We start from the raw sequence: 20,415 nt of genomic DNA, 5'->3' as shown, positions 1-20,415 counted from the left end.
AGAATATGGTCATGGTGAGTGGCTACAAGCCAGTGACTGTGGGAGATTTGGGAACTTTAAGGAAAAGAAAGGCTGGGTGGCAAAGTCAAAGGCTAGAGGGGGTTTTTGTCTGCCTGCACTTGCTCAATGCTATCTACGATGCCAGCCGTGTGTGGGCTCATGTAGCAGATCATTCAGGGTGGCGGGAAAAATTGTAGGAAAGATGCAAAGAAGGCTGAGAGGTTTTGCAAAGCTTCAGGAAGGAATCAGCCAAAGGAAGCTGTCCTTACCCAGAGGCAATTAGGCAAGGAGTAGGCACAAAGGAACGTAAAAGAGTTTATCTAAATAGCCTGTTTACTCATGTTGTCCTAAGACCGACCTTTGATTATCTGCTTGCAGAACTACTCTCTGCTGGGGTGGGGAGGGCGTTGGCAATGTTAATTACCCACTAATGGTGTTTACTAGAGGCCTTTGTCATTTAATCTGTACTAAATAAATGTGGAGCATCTCCAGAAACCCTCTTAGGGATCTGTGAGCCGTGGGGTCCCCTGGCTACACTCACACAGGCAAATATCTATGTCTGCGTAATTCTGTCATCTGTCACTCAGATAGAATGTGCCAGTCAGACTTGGCAGTTCACTGCCAAGCTCCATGTTTAAGTCACCTTCTCTAAATCTTTCAGCATGCAGATGGAATAGTATCCTACTTAGCGGAAGACTCCCAAATGTCCCCCCATTAGGACACCAATTTAACTATCAACACAGAAAAAAAAAACCTTTATAAGAACCAAAACTCGGGTGAGCCCTCATAGTACTTGGTTTTAACTACATATCAATGCAAAAGATAACTGAAGAGATAGAAAAAACAATTTTGAATCTCCAATGCCACCATTAAGCAAGAGGAAAGTGACCTTGCTCCCCAATGGTATTCTGGACTGCCTACATGCCTGGGGCTGTTCTTATCCAGTCTTTTTGTCAGTAGCAAAGATGGGGTTTCCCGCAGCATCCTCCACCCATCCCACCCCACATCCAAACCACTAGAAGCTTTGTTTGCTCTACCTCCGGAAGACATCCTGACGTCACTCATTTCTTTCCATGGATACCATTCTAGTTCAAATTACTATCTCCTCTTCACCTTGCCAGTGCTTTCAGTTCCACCTTCTGTAATCTAGTCCCCATACAGCAACCTTACTAAATTATGAAACAAATCATGTCTTCCTTTTGCTTAAAATTCTGTGACTTCCCATTGGTCTTAGAATAAAATCATTGGCTTATAAAATGTTGTGTTGTCTTGCTCCTGCCTACATTTCCTCCCTCACTGAGCATTATTCTCTTCTTCACTCACCATAATCCCAACACATGGGGTGAGGTGTGGTGGCTCATACCTGTAATTTCAGTAATCCCAGCACTTTGGGAGGCCAAGGCAGGTGCATCTCTTGAGGTCAGGAGACCAGCCTGGCCAACCTGGCAAAACCCTATCTCTACTAAAAACATAAAAATTAGCTGGGCATGGTGGTGGGCATCTGTAGTCCTGGCCACTTGGGAGGCTGAAGCAGGAGAATCACTTGAACCTGGGAGGCAGAGGTTGTAGTTAGTGGAGATGATACCACTGCACTCCAGCCTGGGTGACAGATCGAGACTCTGGCTCAAAAAAAAAAAAAAAATTATCCCATCACTTGGGACCCAAAAAGTCCAAGCTCATTTGCACTTTAGAGCCTCTGGACTTGCTCCTCCCCTGTTCATAGGCCATCTAAGTCCATGCATCTGCCCCCAGTCTCTATGTAGCTGATTCTTCCTTTTCCTTTGATGTCACCTCTGCAGTGAGGCCTTCCTAAGTAACTTATTACCTCCAATTTCTTCTTTAATATCACCTTGTGATATGGTCCTCACAGTATATAACACCATCTGAAATAACAGCGCCTTTGATTGTTGACTTCCATTTCTCTCCTCTAGATTACAGTTTCCACATGGTCAGGGACCCCTTCTGCCTTGATTAGCCCTATTCCTGGGGCCTAGAACAAACCCTTTATGGACTGCATCCTGATAACGTAATTAATGAATGAACAAATCTTCTTGGCACACATTCTTCACCCCTGAAAACAACATGGATGATAACTGCAGACTGCAAAACAGCTCACTGGCAATTGCTCCCAATTCATTCAAACCCTGCAAAGACTGATGGCTTGTTATGAAGGCATAAGGTAATGTGATTCACTTTTGAGCATCAATTACTAAGAGGACATCAGAGTGGTTGAGCACTCCTTGTTACCATAGGAGTGTCCTCAACTTGCCTATGACCACTGCAGTGTGAGTCAACCAGAGATAATGGGTTTGCTTCTCTCAATCCCTATCAAGAATCTAAATGGGAGGGAAAAGGACCAATTTCTATTTTGGTTTAATAATTTTAGAAAGTACATACATGCTATCACAGTCAAAGTTGTGCTTTGAATTTTCTTCTGAGGGTTAATTTGGATAAAAACTATTAATCAGGGATGGTTCAAGTTTGAATAAATCAGTTCACTTCATCCCAGTTTTCACCTCATGGCCCAAATCCTTTCAAGTCCTTGACCCCTGTGCTCTGTCTTTTCTCTCTAGAGTTTCTACTCGTCTTCTCCTACTCAAATAGTTACAATGGGTCAGGTGCAGGTGCACTTAAGCTCATTACAAGTTCATTGAAAAGCTTGTCAGGAATTGAAAAGCTTTGAAAAGCTTTCTATTATAACACTCGGAGTTGAGTTTTCTGCAATGTGAACCTTTAAACTGTAGAGAGCACATTGCCCTTTTGATGCCAGTAAAATTGTGCCTCTGGAGAAAACCTAATTTACTAATTTACATCTGGTACACACATACTATATAGCTTGTGTTGTTGCCTTGGATAAGAATGGACATGCTATTTTATTAAGAGTTCATTGAATATGTATTCTCATATGATAACATGAGAAAGCTCATGGCACACTTTAAAGGAAATACAAATGTAAGCTCTTTTCAAAAATTGATGAAGAACATAACATGTATGTATTTAATGACTTGATCAGATACATCAAAACTAATTATTTACTGAGTTTATTATCATAAAATCTCTTCTTTAATTAAATTTGGATCTATACATTTATTGGATCTATTTAAGTAGAATCAAGAGAAAGAAAATAACGTATAGAAATTAAAAAGCCCCACCAAATATTTAGGTATTCAGTAGTATGGAAATAAACTTAAAGAATGAGGGCCAAGTTTCCTATAACAAAAAAAGTTATTTTTCCACTTCTAATCAAATAGCTTGAGTGTTTATTAGGTGCTCATCAAATATAAATATTTTAGCAATGGAGCCTATTAATGTGACACATTAGAGTCTTATAATTCAAGTAATCCTCAGAAATCCAGAGAAATAACTGGCTACTGTTAGCAACCAGCGTATAAATACAATATCAAGTGTTTTTTAAACAGAAAGTATTTTACAGAGAAAATAGGCAAGGCACAGTGGCTCGTACCTGTAATCACAGAACTTTGAGATGCCAAGGCAGGCAGATCACCTGAGGTCGGGAGTTCAAGACCAGCCTGGCCAACGTGGTGAAACCCCATCTCTACTAAAAATATAAAAATTAGCCAGGCATGGTGGCATGTGCCTATAATCCCAGCTACTCAGAGGCTGAGGCAGGAGAATCACTTGAACCTGGGAGGCAAAGGTGAGCCAAGATCACACCACGACCCTCCCACCTGAGAAATAGAGTAAGACTCTGTCTCAAAAAAAAAAAAAGAGAAAAAATAATAAAAATCAATAAAATGACTAAATTATGGCCTACTTTATAATAAATAGTTAGCATCCTTTCCCACCACCATCTTATCCAACAATAGAGCCTAACCAACATATCAGAATTTTGATGTTTCCTTAAATAAGAGAAAAAAATATACAGCCTAACCAACATATCAGAATTTCGATGTTTTCTTAAATAAAATAATTTTGATGTTTCCTTAAATAAAAGATGTTTCCTTAAATAACAGTCCCCCTTCCCACAGTTAAAGGCACCATCAGAATAGGGAGCTTCCAGTGAATGCTTTTTAAAGTCCCTCATTTAGAAAATTAAACCAACATAACTTAAAGATACACTTTAGTGGTAGTGGAAAGGTTAAATACATAAAAGAAGCCATTCGCTATCAAAAGAATATGTTCCTTTAAATTGTGAAAACCCTTACATTCTTCTCCAAGATACTCAAGTGCACCCCTAATGAACTCAAACAACCCGTGTCCCCCCTAGGAATCTTAGCATAATAATGGCAGACAATATGGTGCTTATTAGCACTGTCCCGACGTTAACATGATATTTTACTAGGTATTCTTAATTCTGATATTAGAATTAAGATGGAGAGTACTTAGACTGTTTGAAAATTACTTAATGGTTCTAAGATTTTTTCTCTAATGTATTTGTCAATATTAAATAACTTTAATGAGTTTTTGTCTGAGCTTTTGTACTCAAGTATGGGAATCTGACCATCTATATCAATGCAATTATTCTAACAAAGTCTATAAATGGTAGAGCATTGTCTCAAATTAGGATGGTTTGTCCCGTGGAAGGCAAGTTAAATATACCTTAAATGAACACACAGCTTAAGAACATGATTCAGTTTTCTAATGTAAGTTTGTAATGCCTCCTATCCAAGAAAATTGGATATGTGTGTGCATGCCCATATGTACACACATATGTAGCAGCTGGCATACCTCATACATATATCATGTCCCAATAACAAAGATTTAAATGTAATACACACTCCAAAATCGTATTAATGTCACTGTAATGTTTTCCTAAAACAACTGTACAAACTTTGAGGTAATTGATTTAACCAAGGATGCTTATTTTATTAGCCAGTTATACCTCCTGTGTTCAGTCTGGTGGATTTTGGCTCTTTCTTCCTCTTGCTGCTGCCGCTTAAGTTCCAGTAATTCACTCTAGGAACAATAAAAGTTTTAAAATATGGTTTTCAATTAACATGGTTGTACAGAAGACACCCAAATCAATTACATATTTAACCTCAGTGGGTACATTTCATTTTTGAAACTTTTACTTCAGTGCTATTTGGATGTGAAATTGTTTTCTTATATAAGTACGTAGCAAAATAAGTGTGGCTTAGTCAATCAGAATAGCTCTGTGAGTGTAAAATTGTTAGATTAAAAGCCAATGTACATGGTCAAGATACTAGACCAACAGGTACAACACAAACAGAGAAAAATGCAATGTAAGGCAAACTCATCTATGTCTTACAGAGAAAAACAAATCAAATTAGCTCCTTCAGGAATATCACACAATACTATTTCTTGGTATTTCTCTAGCATTTCTTTCTTTTTTTTTTTTTTTTTTTTTTTTTTTTGAGACGGAGTTTCGCTCTCGTTACCCAGGCTGGAGTGCAATGGCGCGATCTTGGCTCACCGCAACCTCCGCCTCCTGGGTTCAGGCAATTCTCCTGCCTCAGCCTCCTGAGTAGCTGGGATTACAGGCACGCGCCACCATGCCCAGCTGATTTTTTGTAGTTTTAGTAGAGACGGGGTTTCACCATGTTGACCAGGATGGTCTCGATCTCGTGATCCACCCGCCTCGGCCTCCCAAAGTGCTGGGATTACAGGCGTGAGCCACCGCGCCCGGCCGGTTAGCACTTCTTTCCTAATAAAATCATAGCAACATACAAATAAATATTGGACTCAATCTTTTAGTGTAATTCTGTTAAACATTCTCCTTCCTGGATAATAAGCACTCACCTATTATTGATTAGTTACTTCTAATACCACCAGAACTTTGGGATCTCTAGAGGAGATACTTTGGTTCACATAATCACATTATTATAACTAAATCTTTAGCTTCTAACAGTCTGCTTATCTTCTTGGAAGAGGCAACTTAACTTCCAGACCCAGTTACTATGTTTCCAATATTATACCAAAGAACCAATCCCAGGATTTCTCTAATACCCAACAATCTTCCCTAAGGCATAATAAATTTTAATCTCATTTCAAAGACAGAAAAATGCAAAGAGAGGAAAATCGTTAGGCCCAAGTCATATATCAGTGCCTGAGTCAGAGAGATTTTCTGGTAGAGAACATACTATCATGTCTTAATCAAACATACCAATAAAAGGTTGCTACTGTTGTTTTAACTCCCAATCTTCCTTGATGAAAATTATAAAATAAACTCAAAGTTCAGGTTGACATTTTATTAACCTTGTTCAAAGATCCTCTAATATTCCACAGTCCCCCAAAATCAAAAGACTTGTTTCTTATACTGTGAGATTCCAAATAAATTGCTCATCAATCCCTAAAGCACATTACTTAACCCTAATTCTTATATAACACCAACAAGGGGAAATCATTGAATAATATTTGAGTTTTTGAAACCCATGAATAATACTTGTCCACTCAAGCATTTATTATGCACCTAGATGCCAATCTTTATCCTCAAGTCTTACTTTTGCACAACGGGATAGTTTTTTTAATAGTCTACCAAGCATTAGTATTCCTTGTTAATACTATGGTTTATACCAGTGTGAAGGAAGCCCCTGTCCTCTCACTCATCTCCACAGTCATTTCAGTTCCTGCATGTGGTTTCATCTGCAATTATCTTCTTAATAGTATGCATAGCCATTTCTTAATTTTTTTAAAACAGCATCATCTTTTGACTACCTATAATGGAAAAAAATTGATGTCTCTATTACTATCTCCACCTTTATCCCAACTTCCTCTCATAGTGCACCCTCATCCTTATTCTCTTACAACTTTTCTTTTTTAACATTCAGTATGTTGGGAGAGGGATCAAGAAATCCTATAGCTCCAAATTCAAGTTTCTAATTAATCCTCCTGTTTTCAACCCTGGGCTTCAAAGGTACCAGGTGCCTCTGATTCCTGAACTTAACCAACGTGTGTCTTACTGTTTCTTGCAAATCAATTCTGGCTTTCCTCCACTAAATCAATTACCATTGACCATCTAGTTCCAGAATTAAAATTTTGGCTTATATCTTTACTGGAATCTACTAGTCTGTTCTTTTGTTCTTGCTGGCTTATGGCTTTAAAAAAAAAAATCATGTATGGTTAGTGGGATATATACGATACATACCAGAAACCATATAGGAATTTTTTGTAAAAAAGAGAGTGATAAAACATAAGCAAATGAAATGCTTTTGATGTGCAATGTTTAACCAGAAAACCTTAATATTTTCAAATAAAAGTTTTACCAGGATTTTATTATTTGATTCACACAAAAATTGCAAAGGTAGGCAGGCAAATGAAGTATTATGTGATAAATGAATGAGCAATATCATCCTTACCCTACTGATGAGGAAATGGGATCAGAGACACAATTTTAGTAACTTGTCAAGAGCTAAATAGCTTATTAGAAGCAAAATAAATACCAGGGCTTACATTTTCTTGTATCTAATAACCCTCTGCAGGATGTATTCAAAATAAATGATTGGAATTAAGGATACCTTCTTGGTGGTTCATCATACTTAAGTATAAGGAGTCATTTCCAGAACCATAGGACCCATTCACATTCAAAAGTTTTAGCAGAATATATGTAGCCTAAGCACAAATCTAAATCCTTCTGGCCAAGGATGCTGATTATTTTCACATTCATTAACCTTATTTCTCCAAGGAGCAACTTCTGGTATCTGGTCCATTGTCCATTATTCATTAAGACAATGAACTCAGAACAAACTAAACTCTCATTAGTTCTGAAGTATGACACAAAGACAAAAAAAAAGGATGAAATACATATATATGCATATTATGACATGTTACTTTAAGATACTTTTTTCAGACTTGGCAAAATGATCATGAAACTTGTTTGAGGAAAAAAATGCAATCATAGCCATAAAAAAAATCCTGAAAAAGGAAACAAAAAATGAGAAAGAACCAGCTTCATCACACATTAAAAGATACCACATGAGAACACATGGATGGGGAGCAACACACACTGGGGCCTACTGGAGTGGAGGATGTAGGGAGAGGGAGAGCTAATGGAATGCTGCATTTAATACCTAGGTATTGGGTTGATCTGTGCAGCAAACCACCATGGCACATGTTTACCTATGTAACAAACCTGCACATTCTGCACATGTATTCCCGAACTTAAAAGTTGAAGGCAAAAAACACATAATAAACTATAGTAATTAAAACAACTTGAGTCTAGGAAGAGAAACGATACACATGGAAATGTAGTTTATCATAAAGTTGTTGTGCTAAACCAACGCAGGAGAGAGTTCCATGAATGATGATGGACAAGCCGACTACTGCAAGAAAGATCAAAACTAGTTCCTTAATTTGATTAAGTAAATTTTACAGAAATCTAGGATTTGAGCCTAGAAGATGGGAATAGAAGTTTTCAAAGGCAGCACAAGTGAATTTATTTATAAACTTGGGAGGGAGGGAGATCCAGAAATTATAAAAAGATTGATAAATTTGGCTGCATGATAATTCAAACGTTTCATTTGGGAAAAAAAACACCATAAAATTTAAAAATGAACTGTTAATGAACATTCAGGATATGCATAGGCTAATTCAATTTTCTTTTATTCATTCATTAAATATTTGAGTATCTCTTATGAGGCAGGCTCGGATCTACATGATAGGCTACAGTAGTGAACAAGATAGATGAGATCCTTGCTCCTTTAGAGTTTATATTCTACAGAAACGCAACCCATAAACAAGTGGGAAAAATATCCAAACATAATCCCATACAGAGGATTCAAACACACTGATGTGAGATTCAGTGGCTCAGTGACTATTTTAGGTTGAGACTCAGGAAATGTCCCAGAAAGTGGGTAAGGACTTCACATGAATCAATAAGGAAAAAACAACCAAACAGAAAAAGGGCAAAGGGATAAGAACAGGCAGTTTGCAGATAAACTACAGGTTGCCTGTCAGTTCAAAATGGTCATTATCTTCACTCAAAATCAAAGAAATAAAAAAAAAATGAGATAAAATGTTTCTATTGTAAAAACAAAAAAAAAAAAAGTTTAAAAAAAAAAAAAAAAAAAAAAAAAAAAAACCTCTGGTATAGTATCTAAATTAGCGTAAACTAATCTAGTTTTTGGAGGTCAATTTAGCAATAAGCACCAAAATGTAAGACATATACATCCCTTGCAGAAGTGTTCAAATATGTATGTATACAGATATTCACAGTTATATTACTGAAACTTTAAAAGTTCAGGGAAAAATATTAATGCCCATCAACAAAAAATTTGTGCAGTAAGTGAGACCATCAGCACCATGAAATACAAAGAATAAGGTGGATCTTTTGTAAGGTTGAGCAGGAGCCTTATGGAGAGATCTCTAAGATACACTAAGTGGTAGATAGAAAACAGGTTCAGAGCCATTTTCTTGGGACGCTTCTATATAAATAGAAAATAGATGCATAGGTCCATTTCGACTTTTATATGCTGTATGTATCTAAAACATTTATGAAAAATGACACGAGAAAATGTTAACTGTAATTAATACTGGGTAGCGGCACTTGGAGTGTGAATGGGCAAGAAAAGGATACTTTACTAACTTACATAGCTTTTTGACTTTTGAACTGTGTATATATTATTTCCTCATACCATCAGTAGGAATTGATTATCAGTGTGAGAGGCCATTTCTGTTTCCTTACACTTTCCTTTATTTAAAAATCCCAATAAATATGTAATTTTTAACACAGGGAGATATAAAAGAGCGAAACACTACATATGAAGCTAAGAACTGTTGGGGAGGAAGAAAAGAAGAAGGGAAGAGAGCAGCACACATCATCCTATTACAGAGGCAAGAACAGGGGAGAAAAGATAAAGGCCAGGAGGGAAACGGGGACGGGAGCTGATGAGGCATCGCCATGCAAGGACACTGCTCCAGATGGCCAAAGGGAAGGTGCTGGCATCACTGCATTCAGGATTATTATCCTATAACTAGCAAAGCGTATTTACTAAGGAGAGGCTGGTTTTTCCTTCCGTGCTAAGAAGGATAATTTCAGCTGATTAATTTGTTCTGCTGATCTGACAGTCACCGAGGATGTGTCCGCATGCCTTATAAGCATATTCTTGGTTCATTTACTGAGTTCCCACCCAGAAGTTCCATATCTAGAATTCAGCAAATAAAAAATAAGTTGTTCTTGTTTCAAGGATCAAGCTCGGGACATGAAAAGAACCAAAGTGCCCTAAGTAGGAGGGCAATGGCATGCAACGTCTGAGACATTGTTAAGGCCCGGCCTACTCAATGCTTATTGTCACACACCAACCATTTTCCAGATACCTAGGTTCATGCTGAAGGTACAGATATCAGCTCCATCCTGAAGTAAGTCACAGTATAATGAGGCAGACAGACCCAGAAACAACTCTGATACAAGGCAAAAAGAAATGCATTGCTAGACACAACTTCAAGCTACGTGACATGGGAATACAAGGAAGAAACGCAAACAAGAGAAGGGTGTTCAACACTTTTTGTTCATGCATGCCTTATCACTGCACTGCACAAATCCCTACATTCATACAGAGCTGCGTACAAAAGAGGGTACTTTGGTGACATAATAAACAAAACACCATCTTGGAGACTGCAAGTGTGGAGCTTCCTATAAACATTGGCCAAGTGTTATATGGTAAATGAGGACAACACGGCAAATAACGCCACTGCCTGTGGCCACCCTGCCAATGCAGTGCTCACCCAGGAGGGCTGCTCTGCTGGGGAGTTGCAGGATGGCACCCTTACCTCTGCTTGGAGCCCAAGCCAACAGTAAGAAGAGGGGCTGCTATTTCCAGCAAGAGGTGCAAACATCATTTATCTGGGCTCCAGCTGTCTGGTGGTGCCCTGTTCTACAGAAGGGTCAACTATACAACAGACAGGTGTGTGTAAGGCTGGAGGCATGAGAAACCTGACAAGGTTAGGGGGAAAGCATGCTCCAAAGCAAAGCTTCAGTGTAGTAATTGAAGATGAACATGGGGTCATTTTAAAACCATGTCTGAATCCCAGTAGAGTATGTTCCAACATGGTTCAGCTTGACTGCTTTATGTAAACACGAAAATGCCATCGCCTGGCAGGACAAACTCCTCCCAGGAGAGGATGTTCTCGCAACACAACAAGAGGAAAAGGATAGTGGAAGCAGGAGAGTTGAGGCCATGAAGTTCAAGAATGCCTTCCTCTGAAGGTTTAATACAGAAGAGCTTTCAGGAGCGGGATGAGAGTTTAAAGAAGTCCCAATTTTCAGGCATCCCACAGTAATGCCTTTGCCTTGAAGAAGAAAGATGGCCTTGGCTATCAAGAATGGGGAGAAAAGGAGAAGCTACCACCCAACATTTACAGAGAACCAACCAAATCAAAGGACATAAATACTAATAGGTCAAGTAGAGTTCAAAAATAACACAAGTAATGTATACTCTTCTCTTGTTAGTTTTTAATTGTTTAGTTTTTTAATTGATACTTTGTATATAATTATAGGATATAATTTGAATTTTTGATACATATATATATTGTAAAATGATCAAATCAGGGTACTTAGTGTGTCCATGATCTCATAGTGACAATATTCCAAAGCCTTTCATCTAGCTATTTTGCAATGTACAATATCTTACTGTCAACCACAGTCACCCTACTGTATAACAGAACATTAAAACTTATTCCTCTTATCTAAGTGTAACTTTGTACTTGCTGTTGCTAGTTCTATCATTTTAACATAAAGAGAAATAAACTTCCAGCTACAATAATCATGGAATCACAACTCTATGTCTCCCACCCAAAAATACTTCCTATCAACCTCCTTCTAACTTTCAAAAGTATATTTTCTCAAAGAAGTTATTTATTAAAGAAAATATAGTAAGTATAGCAACTGTAAAGAAAAACACAATAATCACTCATAAAAACACCCCAACCAAAGATGAACTCCTTTAAAATGTCAGTGTATTTCCTTGTTGCCTTATATACTTATCACGTTGGGTCACATTTTCAGGTTTAGCATGTGCCAGGCATTACGATACACCCTCTACATGATTTCTCTCATTTGAGCCTAGAAACAATATTGTGAGATAAAGAACATCACTATCATAATTGATGAGGCTTTAAGAGGTGAAGTAGTCTGCACAAAATCCAAGGAGGAGGTAGGTTTCAAAACTTATCTGCACTCTATTTTATAATCTTTGTTATTTTCATATATGTGAGCATATTTCTATTATATATTAAAATATGGTAGTAATTGCTGCATGGTATTTATTCCAAACTCTGAAACCTTCACATCTTCTATCACTGAACAAACTGTTTCAAATTTTCCATTACTCTTAGTTTTAAAATAAACAACCTTGTGTATATGTCTTGTGTGCATCTCTCATTATTTCCTCAGAATATATGTATACCTTTAGATCTAATATTTTTACTTTTAGGAAACTTCAGAATTTGACATTGCCAAAGTGCCTCTCAGTTTATCCTCTCACCAGTAATAGTACTTGAGTGTTTGTGGTCTATATTGATATCTACTAGTGGAAGTTCTCCTTATCCCAGCGAATATACAAATTATTATTCATATTCTTCTAAAGTGTCTTGTTTAAATTTCATTATTCTCCTAGTTGAAATTCAGAAACAGCATTTTCAAATTACCTCAAATTCCATTGAAATTTATTACTAGAATGTATTAAGCTTACAAGTAAATTTGGATAGAACTACAGTCACCGAAATACTGAGTTTTGGCACTCAGGAACACTAGCCATCTCTGCTTTGTTCAAATTGACTTTTATGTATAATAACCAAAATAGCATGGTATTGGCATAAAAATAAACATATAGACCAATGGAACAGAATAGAGTCCAAAAATACACCCACACATGTAGGGCCAACTGATTTTTGGCAAAGGTGCCAAGAACATACGGCGGGGGGGTGGGAGGGATGGTCTCCTCAATAAACGGTGGTAAGAAAACTGAATATCCACATACAGAAGGATGAAATTAAACCCTTATCTCTCATCACATAAAAAAAAAAAACTCAACTTCACAGTTTTCACAAAAGGCGTTAGAAAAAGTCAACTCAAAATGGATTAAAGACTTTAAATGTAAGACCTGAAATATGAAAGTACTAGAAGAGAACATAGTGGAGGCTGGGCGCAGTGGCTCATGCCTGTAATCCCCACACTTTGGGAGGCTGGGGCAGGCTGATCACTGGAGGCTAGGAGTTTGAGACCAGCCTGGACAATATGGCGAAGCCCCAGCTCTATTAAAAATACAAAAATTACCCAGGCATGGTGGCACACACCTGTAATCTCAGATACTTGGGAGGCTGAGGCATAAGAATTGCTTGAACCCAAAGGTGGAGGTTGCAGTGAGATGAGATCGTGCCACTGCACTCCAGCCTGGGTGATAGAGTAAGGNAAAAAAAAAAAAAAAAAAAAAAAAAAAAAAAAAGAAAGAAAGAAAAGAAAAGAAAAAGAAAATATAGTAGAAAAGCTCTATGACATTGATTTGGGCAAAGATTTTTTTGGAAATGACTTCAAAAGGACAGGCAACAAAAGCAAAAAGAGACAAATGGATTACATCGAACTGAAGTTTCTACACAGCAAGAGAAACAATCACAGAGTAAAGAGACAATCTACAGAATGGGAGAAAATATTTGTAAACTATATCTGATAAGGGGTCAGTATCCAAAATACATAAGGTACTCAAAACAACTCAATATCAACAGAACAAATAACATGATTTTTAAAATAAGCAAGAAGGGCCAGGCATTGTGGCTTATGCCTATAGTCCCAGCACTTTGGGAGGCCGAGGCGGGTGGATCACCTGAGGTCAAGAGCTCAAGACCAGCCTGGTCAACATGGTGAAACCCTGTCCCTACTAAAAGTACAAAAAAAATAGCTGGGCTTAGTGGCAGGCGCCCGTAATCCCAGTTACTCAGGAGGGTGAGGCCGGAGAATCGCTTGAACCCGGGAGGTGGAGGTTGCAGTATGCCAAGATCACGCCATTGCACTCCAGCCCGGGCAACAAGAGTGAAACACTGTCTCAGTAAATAAATAAATAATAAAATAAAATAGGCAAATGCCTGAGTAGATATTTCTCAAAAGAAGGCATACAAATGGCCACCAGGTATATGAAAAAATGTTCAACATCACTAATCATCAGGAAAACGCAAACTAAAACCACGATGAGCTATTATCTTACCCCCGTTACAATGCCTAGAATCAAAAAGGACAAAAGATAACTAGTGCTGGCAAGATCGTGGAGGAAAGGGTACCCTTACATGCTGCTTGAGGGGGTGTAAATTAGCACAGCCATTATGAAAAGAGGAATAAGATTTCCTCAAGAAAATTAAAGACAGAAGTACCATATGATCCAGCAATCCCACTGCTGGGTATATATCCAAAGGAAATGAGTATGTCAAAAGCTATCTGCACCCCCATATTTATTGCAGCATTATTCACAGCAGCCAAGATATGGAATCAACCTAAGTGTCCATCAGTGGATGAACAGATAAAGAAAATGTGGAATATATACACAATGGAATATTATTCCACCATAAAAAGAAGGAAATCTTGTCATTTGCAACACCATGGATGAACCTGGAGGACATTATATTAAGTGAAATAAGCCAGGCACAGAAAGACAAATACCACATGATTTCATTTGTATATGGACTTTAAAAAACTGATCTCATAGAAATAGAGAGTAGAATCGTAGTTACCAGAGGCTGGGGTGGTTAGGAGGAAATGGGGTATGGTGAAATGTTGGTCAAGAAATACATAATTACAGTTAGGTATAGCAAATAAATTCAAGAATCTACTGTACGGCAAGGTTAATGACAGTAGTTATACTTAACGACAATACTTAACGACAATAAATAATGATAATATAGTCTTGAAAATGCAAAGAAAGTTAAGTGCTCTCACCACAAAAATGGTAACTATGTGAAGTAACGCATTTGTTAATTAGCTAGACTTAGCCATTTCACGTTTATATACTTCAAAACATCATGCAGTACATTATAAATACAAATAATGTTTTCTGTCTATTAAAAATGGACGTGTGGATTCCAGAAAAGTTTTTAATTTTGTTTTAGCTGTTGAACAACTATTTAATAGTTGCTTTTTGATTAGATATTTTTGTCCCATAATATATTTTCTAATTAATTTTTGCTCGTATTTGAGAAAGTAGTTGATTCTTGTATGTATTTTGTAACCAAGTNTATTTCAATCATTTCAAAATATCATACTTGTTATTTATTTTGAGATGGAGTCTCACTGCAACACTCAGGCTGGAGTGCAGTGGTGCTATCTTGGCTCACTGCAACCTTCGCCTCTCAAGTTCAAGCAGTTTTCATGCCTCAGCCTCCCGAGTAGGTGGGATTACAGGTACCTGCCACCATGTCCGGCTAATTTTTAGTAAAGATGGAGTTTCACCATGATAGCCAGACTGGTCTCGAACTCCTGACCTCAGGTGATCCACCTGCCTCAGTCTCCCAAAGTGCTGGGATTACAGACGTGAGCCGCCGTGCCCAGCCCAACTCTTTTGCTAAACTCCATTTGTTCTCATCATTTTTCAGTTGATTATCTTCGTTTGCACAGGCAAATTGCTCCCATCCATAAATAACAACCTACTTCTAATAATTAGAAAATCTCCTTTATTTTCAGTTTTATCAAGTTGGTTAAAAAATATCCAAAGCTTGTTCCATTCAGTAAAACCAGGGATTTTCTTTTTAGTTAAAAAAGAAGTTTTCTATCAGATAACTTTGAGTAGCACAAGGCTGGAATTTCCAGAATAATATCGGCTAACATCTAGTTTGGTAGGGGTTACAAACATCCTTGTGTTGTTGTTCATAGTTTTAGTATTTTACCACTGAAAATAATGTTGGTTATTGGTTTAGAAGACTATATGTATGTTAAGAAAATCATGTCTCTATTTCACTGGTGTTTTCTAATTGATAGTAGAGATTAAAATTTATCAATGTCTTTTTGTGTAACTAAAGAGATAACCAATGTTCTTGTCTCATGACCTATCCTATTGCAGTGATAAGATATAAAAGGTTTTAATATGTAACTAGTCATCTTTGCATTCCTGGAATAAATCCTACTTTGCCTTGGTAAATTGCTATTTAAGAAAAAATTTCATTAGCTAGAATTTTCTTTCAAATGTGAATCTCTGTCTTTATGAGATTGGTCTATCTGTAAGAGAAAGAAAGAGAGAGAGAGAAAGAGAGAGAGAGAGAGAGTGTGTGTGTGTGCATGTGTGTGTGTGTGTGTGTGTGTGTATGTGCACACACCTGAACGTGCACATGGACATGCTTTCTTTATCAGATTGTGACATCATGGGGATAGTGAAATAAAATTCTAAAATGTTTTGTCTTTTTTCTTGCTCTGAAATAATTTGTAAAGCATAGGGAAAAAAATCTGTTCCTTGAAAATCTGAAGGAAGTTGTCTCTAAAATTATCCAAGTTCAGCCTCTTGGGGGAACTAATTCTCAGAAAACTTTAGAAATCACTTGCATTTTCATTTGTCTTTATGTATTTTAATTATGTGAGTCTTTAGAGTTATATATTTTCCTAGAAAATCATTCACTTAATCCAGATTTTTAATTTATTAGCATAGCACTGTCTATAGTAACGTAATTTTAATCTTTTCCAAATCTATGGTTCCAGTCCCTCATTTCTAATGCTGTGTATTTGCATTTTTACTAATCTCTTCTTGATTAGACTTACCAAAGATGTGTTCATTTGTTGACCTTATCAAAGAACAAGCTGTTGGATTTTTATAACAGCTGTTTCTTAGAGTTTTATTATTAATTTCTGTTCTTATCTTAATTACTTTCTTCAGGATCATTTATTGTTTTTGTTCTAAGTTCTTGGATTAGATGCTTAATTCATTTAGTTTCTTTTTTTAGTACTGAATGGATTAAAAGGTTATAATTTTCTTTGAATACAGCTTTACATGAATTCCCTATAAAAGGCTCTCACTATAATTTTGTATGTGTTCTACAACAATAATTTTTTCTGTCACCAAACAGTTTATTTTCTGACTTTCAGTATTTTACTGATTCTTTTATATATTTTGTCTATAAAATAAATGACCTTCTAAATGACTATAAAACCAATAACCATGCACAATCAATAAGTGCAATCAGCTTATCAGATATTTTAAGAAATTTCTGAAAGGGAGAAGGAGACAGGTTACATTACAAGGGAAAACCAATGTGCAGGATAAATTGGAGCTCAGTCCACCTCCTTCTGAAAGAGCTCCAGGAAAGAATACCAAGACAGTCATTAAGATGATCAGTTAGAAAACTGCACTGAGAGCAGTTTGGTGGTGGGTTCTTTCCCTTCACACACTTGCACTGCACAGTAGGCAGCATGAGGTAAGCAGTGAACGGGAGAGGCATGGCTGGGCTCAGAAAAACAGGGCAATGTCCCAAGTACCTACTGACTATAGGAGAACAGAAGGCTGCCAACACAGAAGACAAGCTCCTACATACCTTATTCAGCAGTGTATCCAAATAAATATAAGGAGATAAACAAGAATAATCAAACATTTGAGGGAGAATTCCATGGGAGATAAAGATTAACATGGAAATATGGTAAATAGAACACTTCAATGTTTGTATAGTTACAAACACGCAAACATTAAATGAGAAGATGAAATGAGAAAGAATATTGCACTTATAAAGCAGAACACTGCTATGAAAAGTAAACAAGCAATCTTGGTAAATAAACAAACTCAATATGTGCCAAATAAGCAGAATGAGAAGTCATGAAATAATTTAGTGAGCAGGATGATCTAGCTAAAGCTTTCTTCCAGAATACAATAAAAAAGGTCAAAGAGATAAGAAGTATAAGAAAACAATGAAGGTTTATACAGAATAGATCTGAAATGTCCAAAGTCCATTTGACAGCCATCCCAGAAATGGAAAGCAAAGGCAAAATGGGGAAAAATACATAAAAAAAATTAGGAAGAAAAAAAGGAAAACTAAAGAGACATGTATTTTCAGATTAAAAGAGACAACCAAAGGCTATGCAAGATTAGAAATAAAAACAAACAATGTGAAATTTCTTATAGCACAGGAAGGGGGAGTGGAAAGAAGGAAAAAAAAACCCTAAATAAATGAAACAGAAAATTCAGTGTCAGTTAAAAAAAAAAAAAGAAAACATAATAAAATATAAATTACATAGTAAGAATACAAATACATGCAAATATGCTAGTAACCATAATAAATGAGAACACATCAAATCTACCCATTAAAAGAGATTCTGAAACTGGGTAAAAGAAAAACAAGATATTTTTTCTACTCAAAATCTACTTTAAACCATGACACAGAGATCTTAAAAGTAAGTGATTAAAGAAATGTCATGTAAGGCCGGGCAGGGTGGCTCACGCCTGTAATCCCAGCACTTTGGGAGGCCGAGGCGGGTGGATCACGAGGTCAAGAGATCAAGACCATCCTGGTCAACATGGTGAAACCCCGTCTCTACTAAAACTACAAAAAATTAGCTGGGCATGGTGGCATGTGCCTGTAATCCCAGCTACTCAGGAGGCTGAGGCAGGAGAATTGCCTGAACCCAGGAGGCGGAGGTTGCGGTGAGCCGAGATCGCGCCATTGCACTCCAGTATGGGTAACAGGAGCGAAACTCTGTCTAAAAAAAAAAAAAAAAAAAGAAATGTCATGTAAATGCTAATTAAAAAACTGATAGAAGGATTATTAGAATCAAACAAAATAGTCAAAAAAGAAATCAAGCTGACAAATCATTAAATGTGAAAAGCGGTATACTTCATTTTGATAAAATCTATCCTAAAGGTAGGCTTCCCTTAGTCTCATTGGTCAAAACTGTATCACATGTCCATAGTGAAACCAATCATAGTCAAGGAGAATGGAATGCCCATGCAGAGTTAGACCACTTTGGGAATGAATCCCTGGAGCAGAGGTAGCACCTGCCTCTTCTGAAACACAGTTCATGCAAAGTAGGACTGACACTTGAAGAAAAATCAGAGCTGTAGATGAGCAGGCAATCAACAATATTTAATAAACCAGCCTGAAATTGTCATAACACACAATTTATTTCCTTGCAACATTAGTGTTATGGTTTGGCTCTGTGTCCCCAGCCAAATCTCATGTTGAATTGTAATGCCCAATTTTGGGGGAGGAACCTGGTGCAAGGTGATTACATCATGGGGGCAGATTTCCCCCTTGCTGTTCTCATCATAGTGAGTTCTCAGATCTGGTTGTTTAAAAGTGTGTAGCATTTCCCCCTGTGCTCTCTCCTGTTGCCGATGTGAAGATGTGCTTGCTTTTCCTTTTCCTTCCACCATGATTGTAAGTTTTCTGAGGCCTCCCCAGCCATGCTTCCTGTACAGCCTACGGAACTGTGAGCCAATTAAACCTCTTTTCTTTATAAATTACCCAGTCTCCAGTAGTTCTTTAGAGTAATGAAATAACTAATATAATTAGTTCAACTGATTACTACAAAGTGATGAATCACTATAAAATTTAAAAGTATAATACTGTATTTATTTGTCTCCTTTTAATTGTCTACCTCCTCCCTTAATATGTAAACTTCAGGAGAGCTGCAACCTTGTCTATCCTGATCTTATTTATAGCTTTGGCAACTTGCACAAGGCTTGGTATAGAATAGGAACTTCATACATGTTTGCCAATAGAATGAATGAATGAATGCTGGGATAGATTACTCTAAGACAGATCAACCAGAATAATACAGTTTTTTTAAAAGGCCAGAAAAAGGAAAGCTTTAAAGTGGTGTTAGATAGTGTTACAGAGTTCAGGGAGAAGATAGGAATTACAAAAAGACCACTAAACTTTATGTTCAGAAAGGATTTCACATTTAGAAAGCAATTTTAGTAATTGCATTTTTGACTATAAACCGGATCATAAGGAATTAAGAATGAAGTGGGTAATAAAGATATGGTTACAGTAAGACTACCTTGTCTTTTTTTAAATTTGTTAGAAGCAGAAAATGTAATATCTCTGAGGATAGCAAAATCAAGGAAGGGGTTAGCTGGTTGATTTTAGAATGGTAAGAGGAGATGAGAAGTTCACATGTGCTCTATGACCCACTGGCACCAGCTGTGGCATATTTCTGACAAAAAAAAAAGTATCCAATGTAGAAGAATGCATTACAGGTATAGAAAAAAGAGGAATTAAAATAAATTTCTAGAAGAAGAAGGAAGTGAATCACATGTAAAATATCTAGAGTTTAAACTTGAGGAGGCTTTTTTTGTCCCCAGAGCCAAGAGTAAAAATGTGAAAGTCAGAGAGACACACAGAACAAAACTTATGTGCTGCCACTTAAACTTAACCTAGATTACTTAACTAAGAATTATTCTGTACAGGTAGCCAATAAATATTTGTTGAATAAATGGAATAAACAAACACATAACTGGATGCAATGATAGAAATGTATTATGTTTTGCATCTTTACCATAAACATGATCCTCCAGTTTTCTTAAGGTAAATCATTTAAGTGAT

At 36.9% G+C, this 20,415-nt stretch overlaps 1 protein-coding gene across 2 annotated transcripts in view; it reads right to left on the bottom strand.

Annotated features, from left to right (window-relative positions):
• The window catches only part of EPSTI1 (epithelial stromal interaction 1), a 102,672-nt gene that overhangs the window by 9,773 nt on the left and 72,484 nt on the right, over positions 1–20,415 (bottom strand). For both annotated transcript variants that reach the window (XM_037741181.1, XM_017536118.2), the window contains one exon: positions 4,844–4,917. In XM_037741181.1, coding sequence (XP_037597109.1) covers positions 4,844–4,917 — 74 coding nt within the window. The remainder of the gene's footprint in view (positions 1–4,843; positions 4,918–20,415) is intronic.

This window comes from Cebus imitator, unplaced genomic scaffold (assembly GCF_001604975.1).
Source record: "Cebus imitator isolate Cc_AM_T3 unplaced genomic scaffold, Cebus_imitator-1.0 Scaffold96, whole genome shotgun sequence".
Classification (NCBI taxonomy): domain Eukaryota; kingdom Metazoa; phylum Chordata; class Mammalia; order Primates; family Cebidae; genus Cebus; species Cebus imitator.
This window is presented reverse-complemented; position numbering and strand designations above follow the sequence as displayed.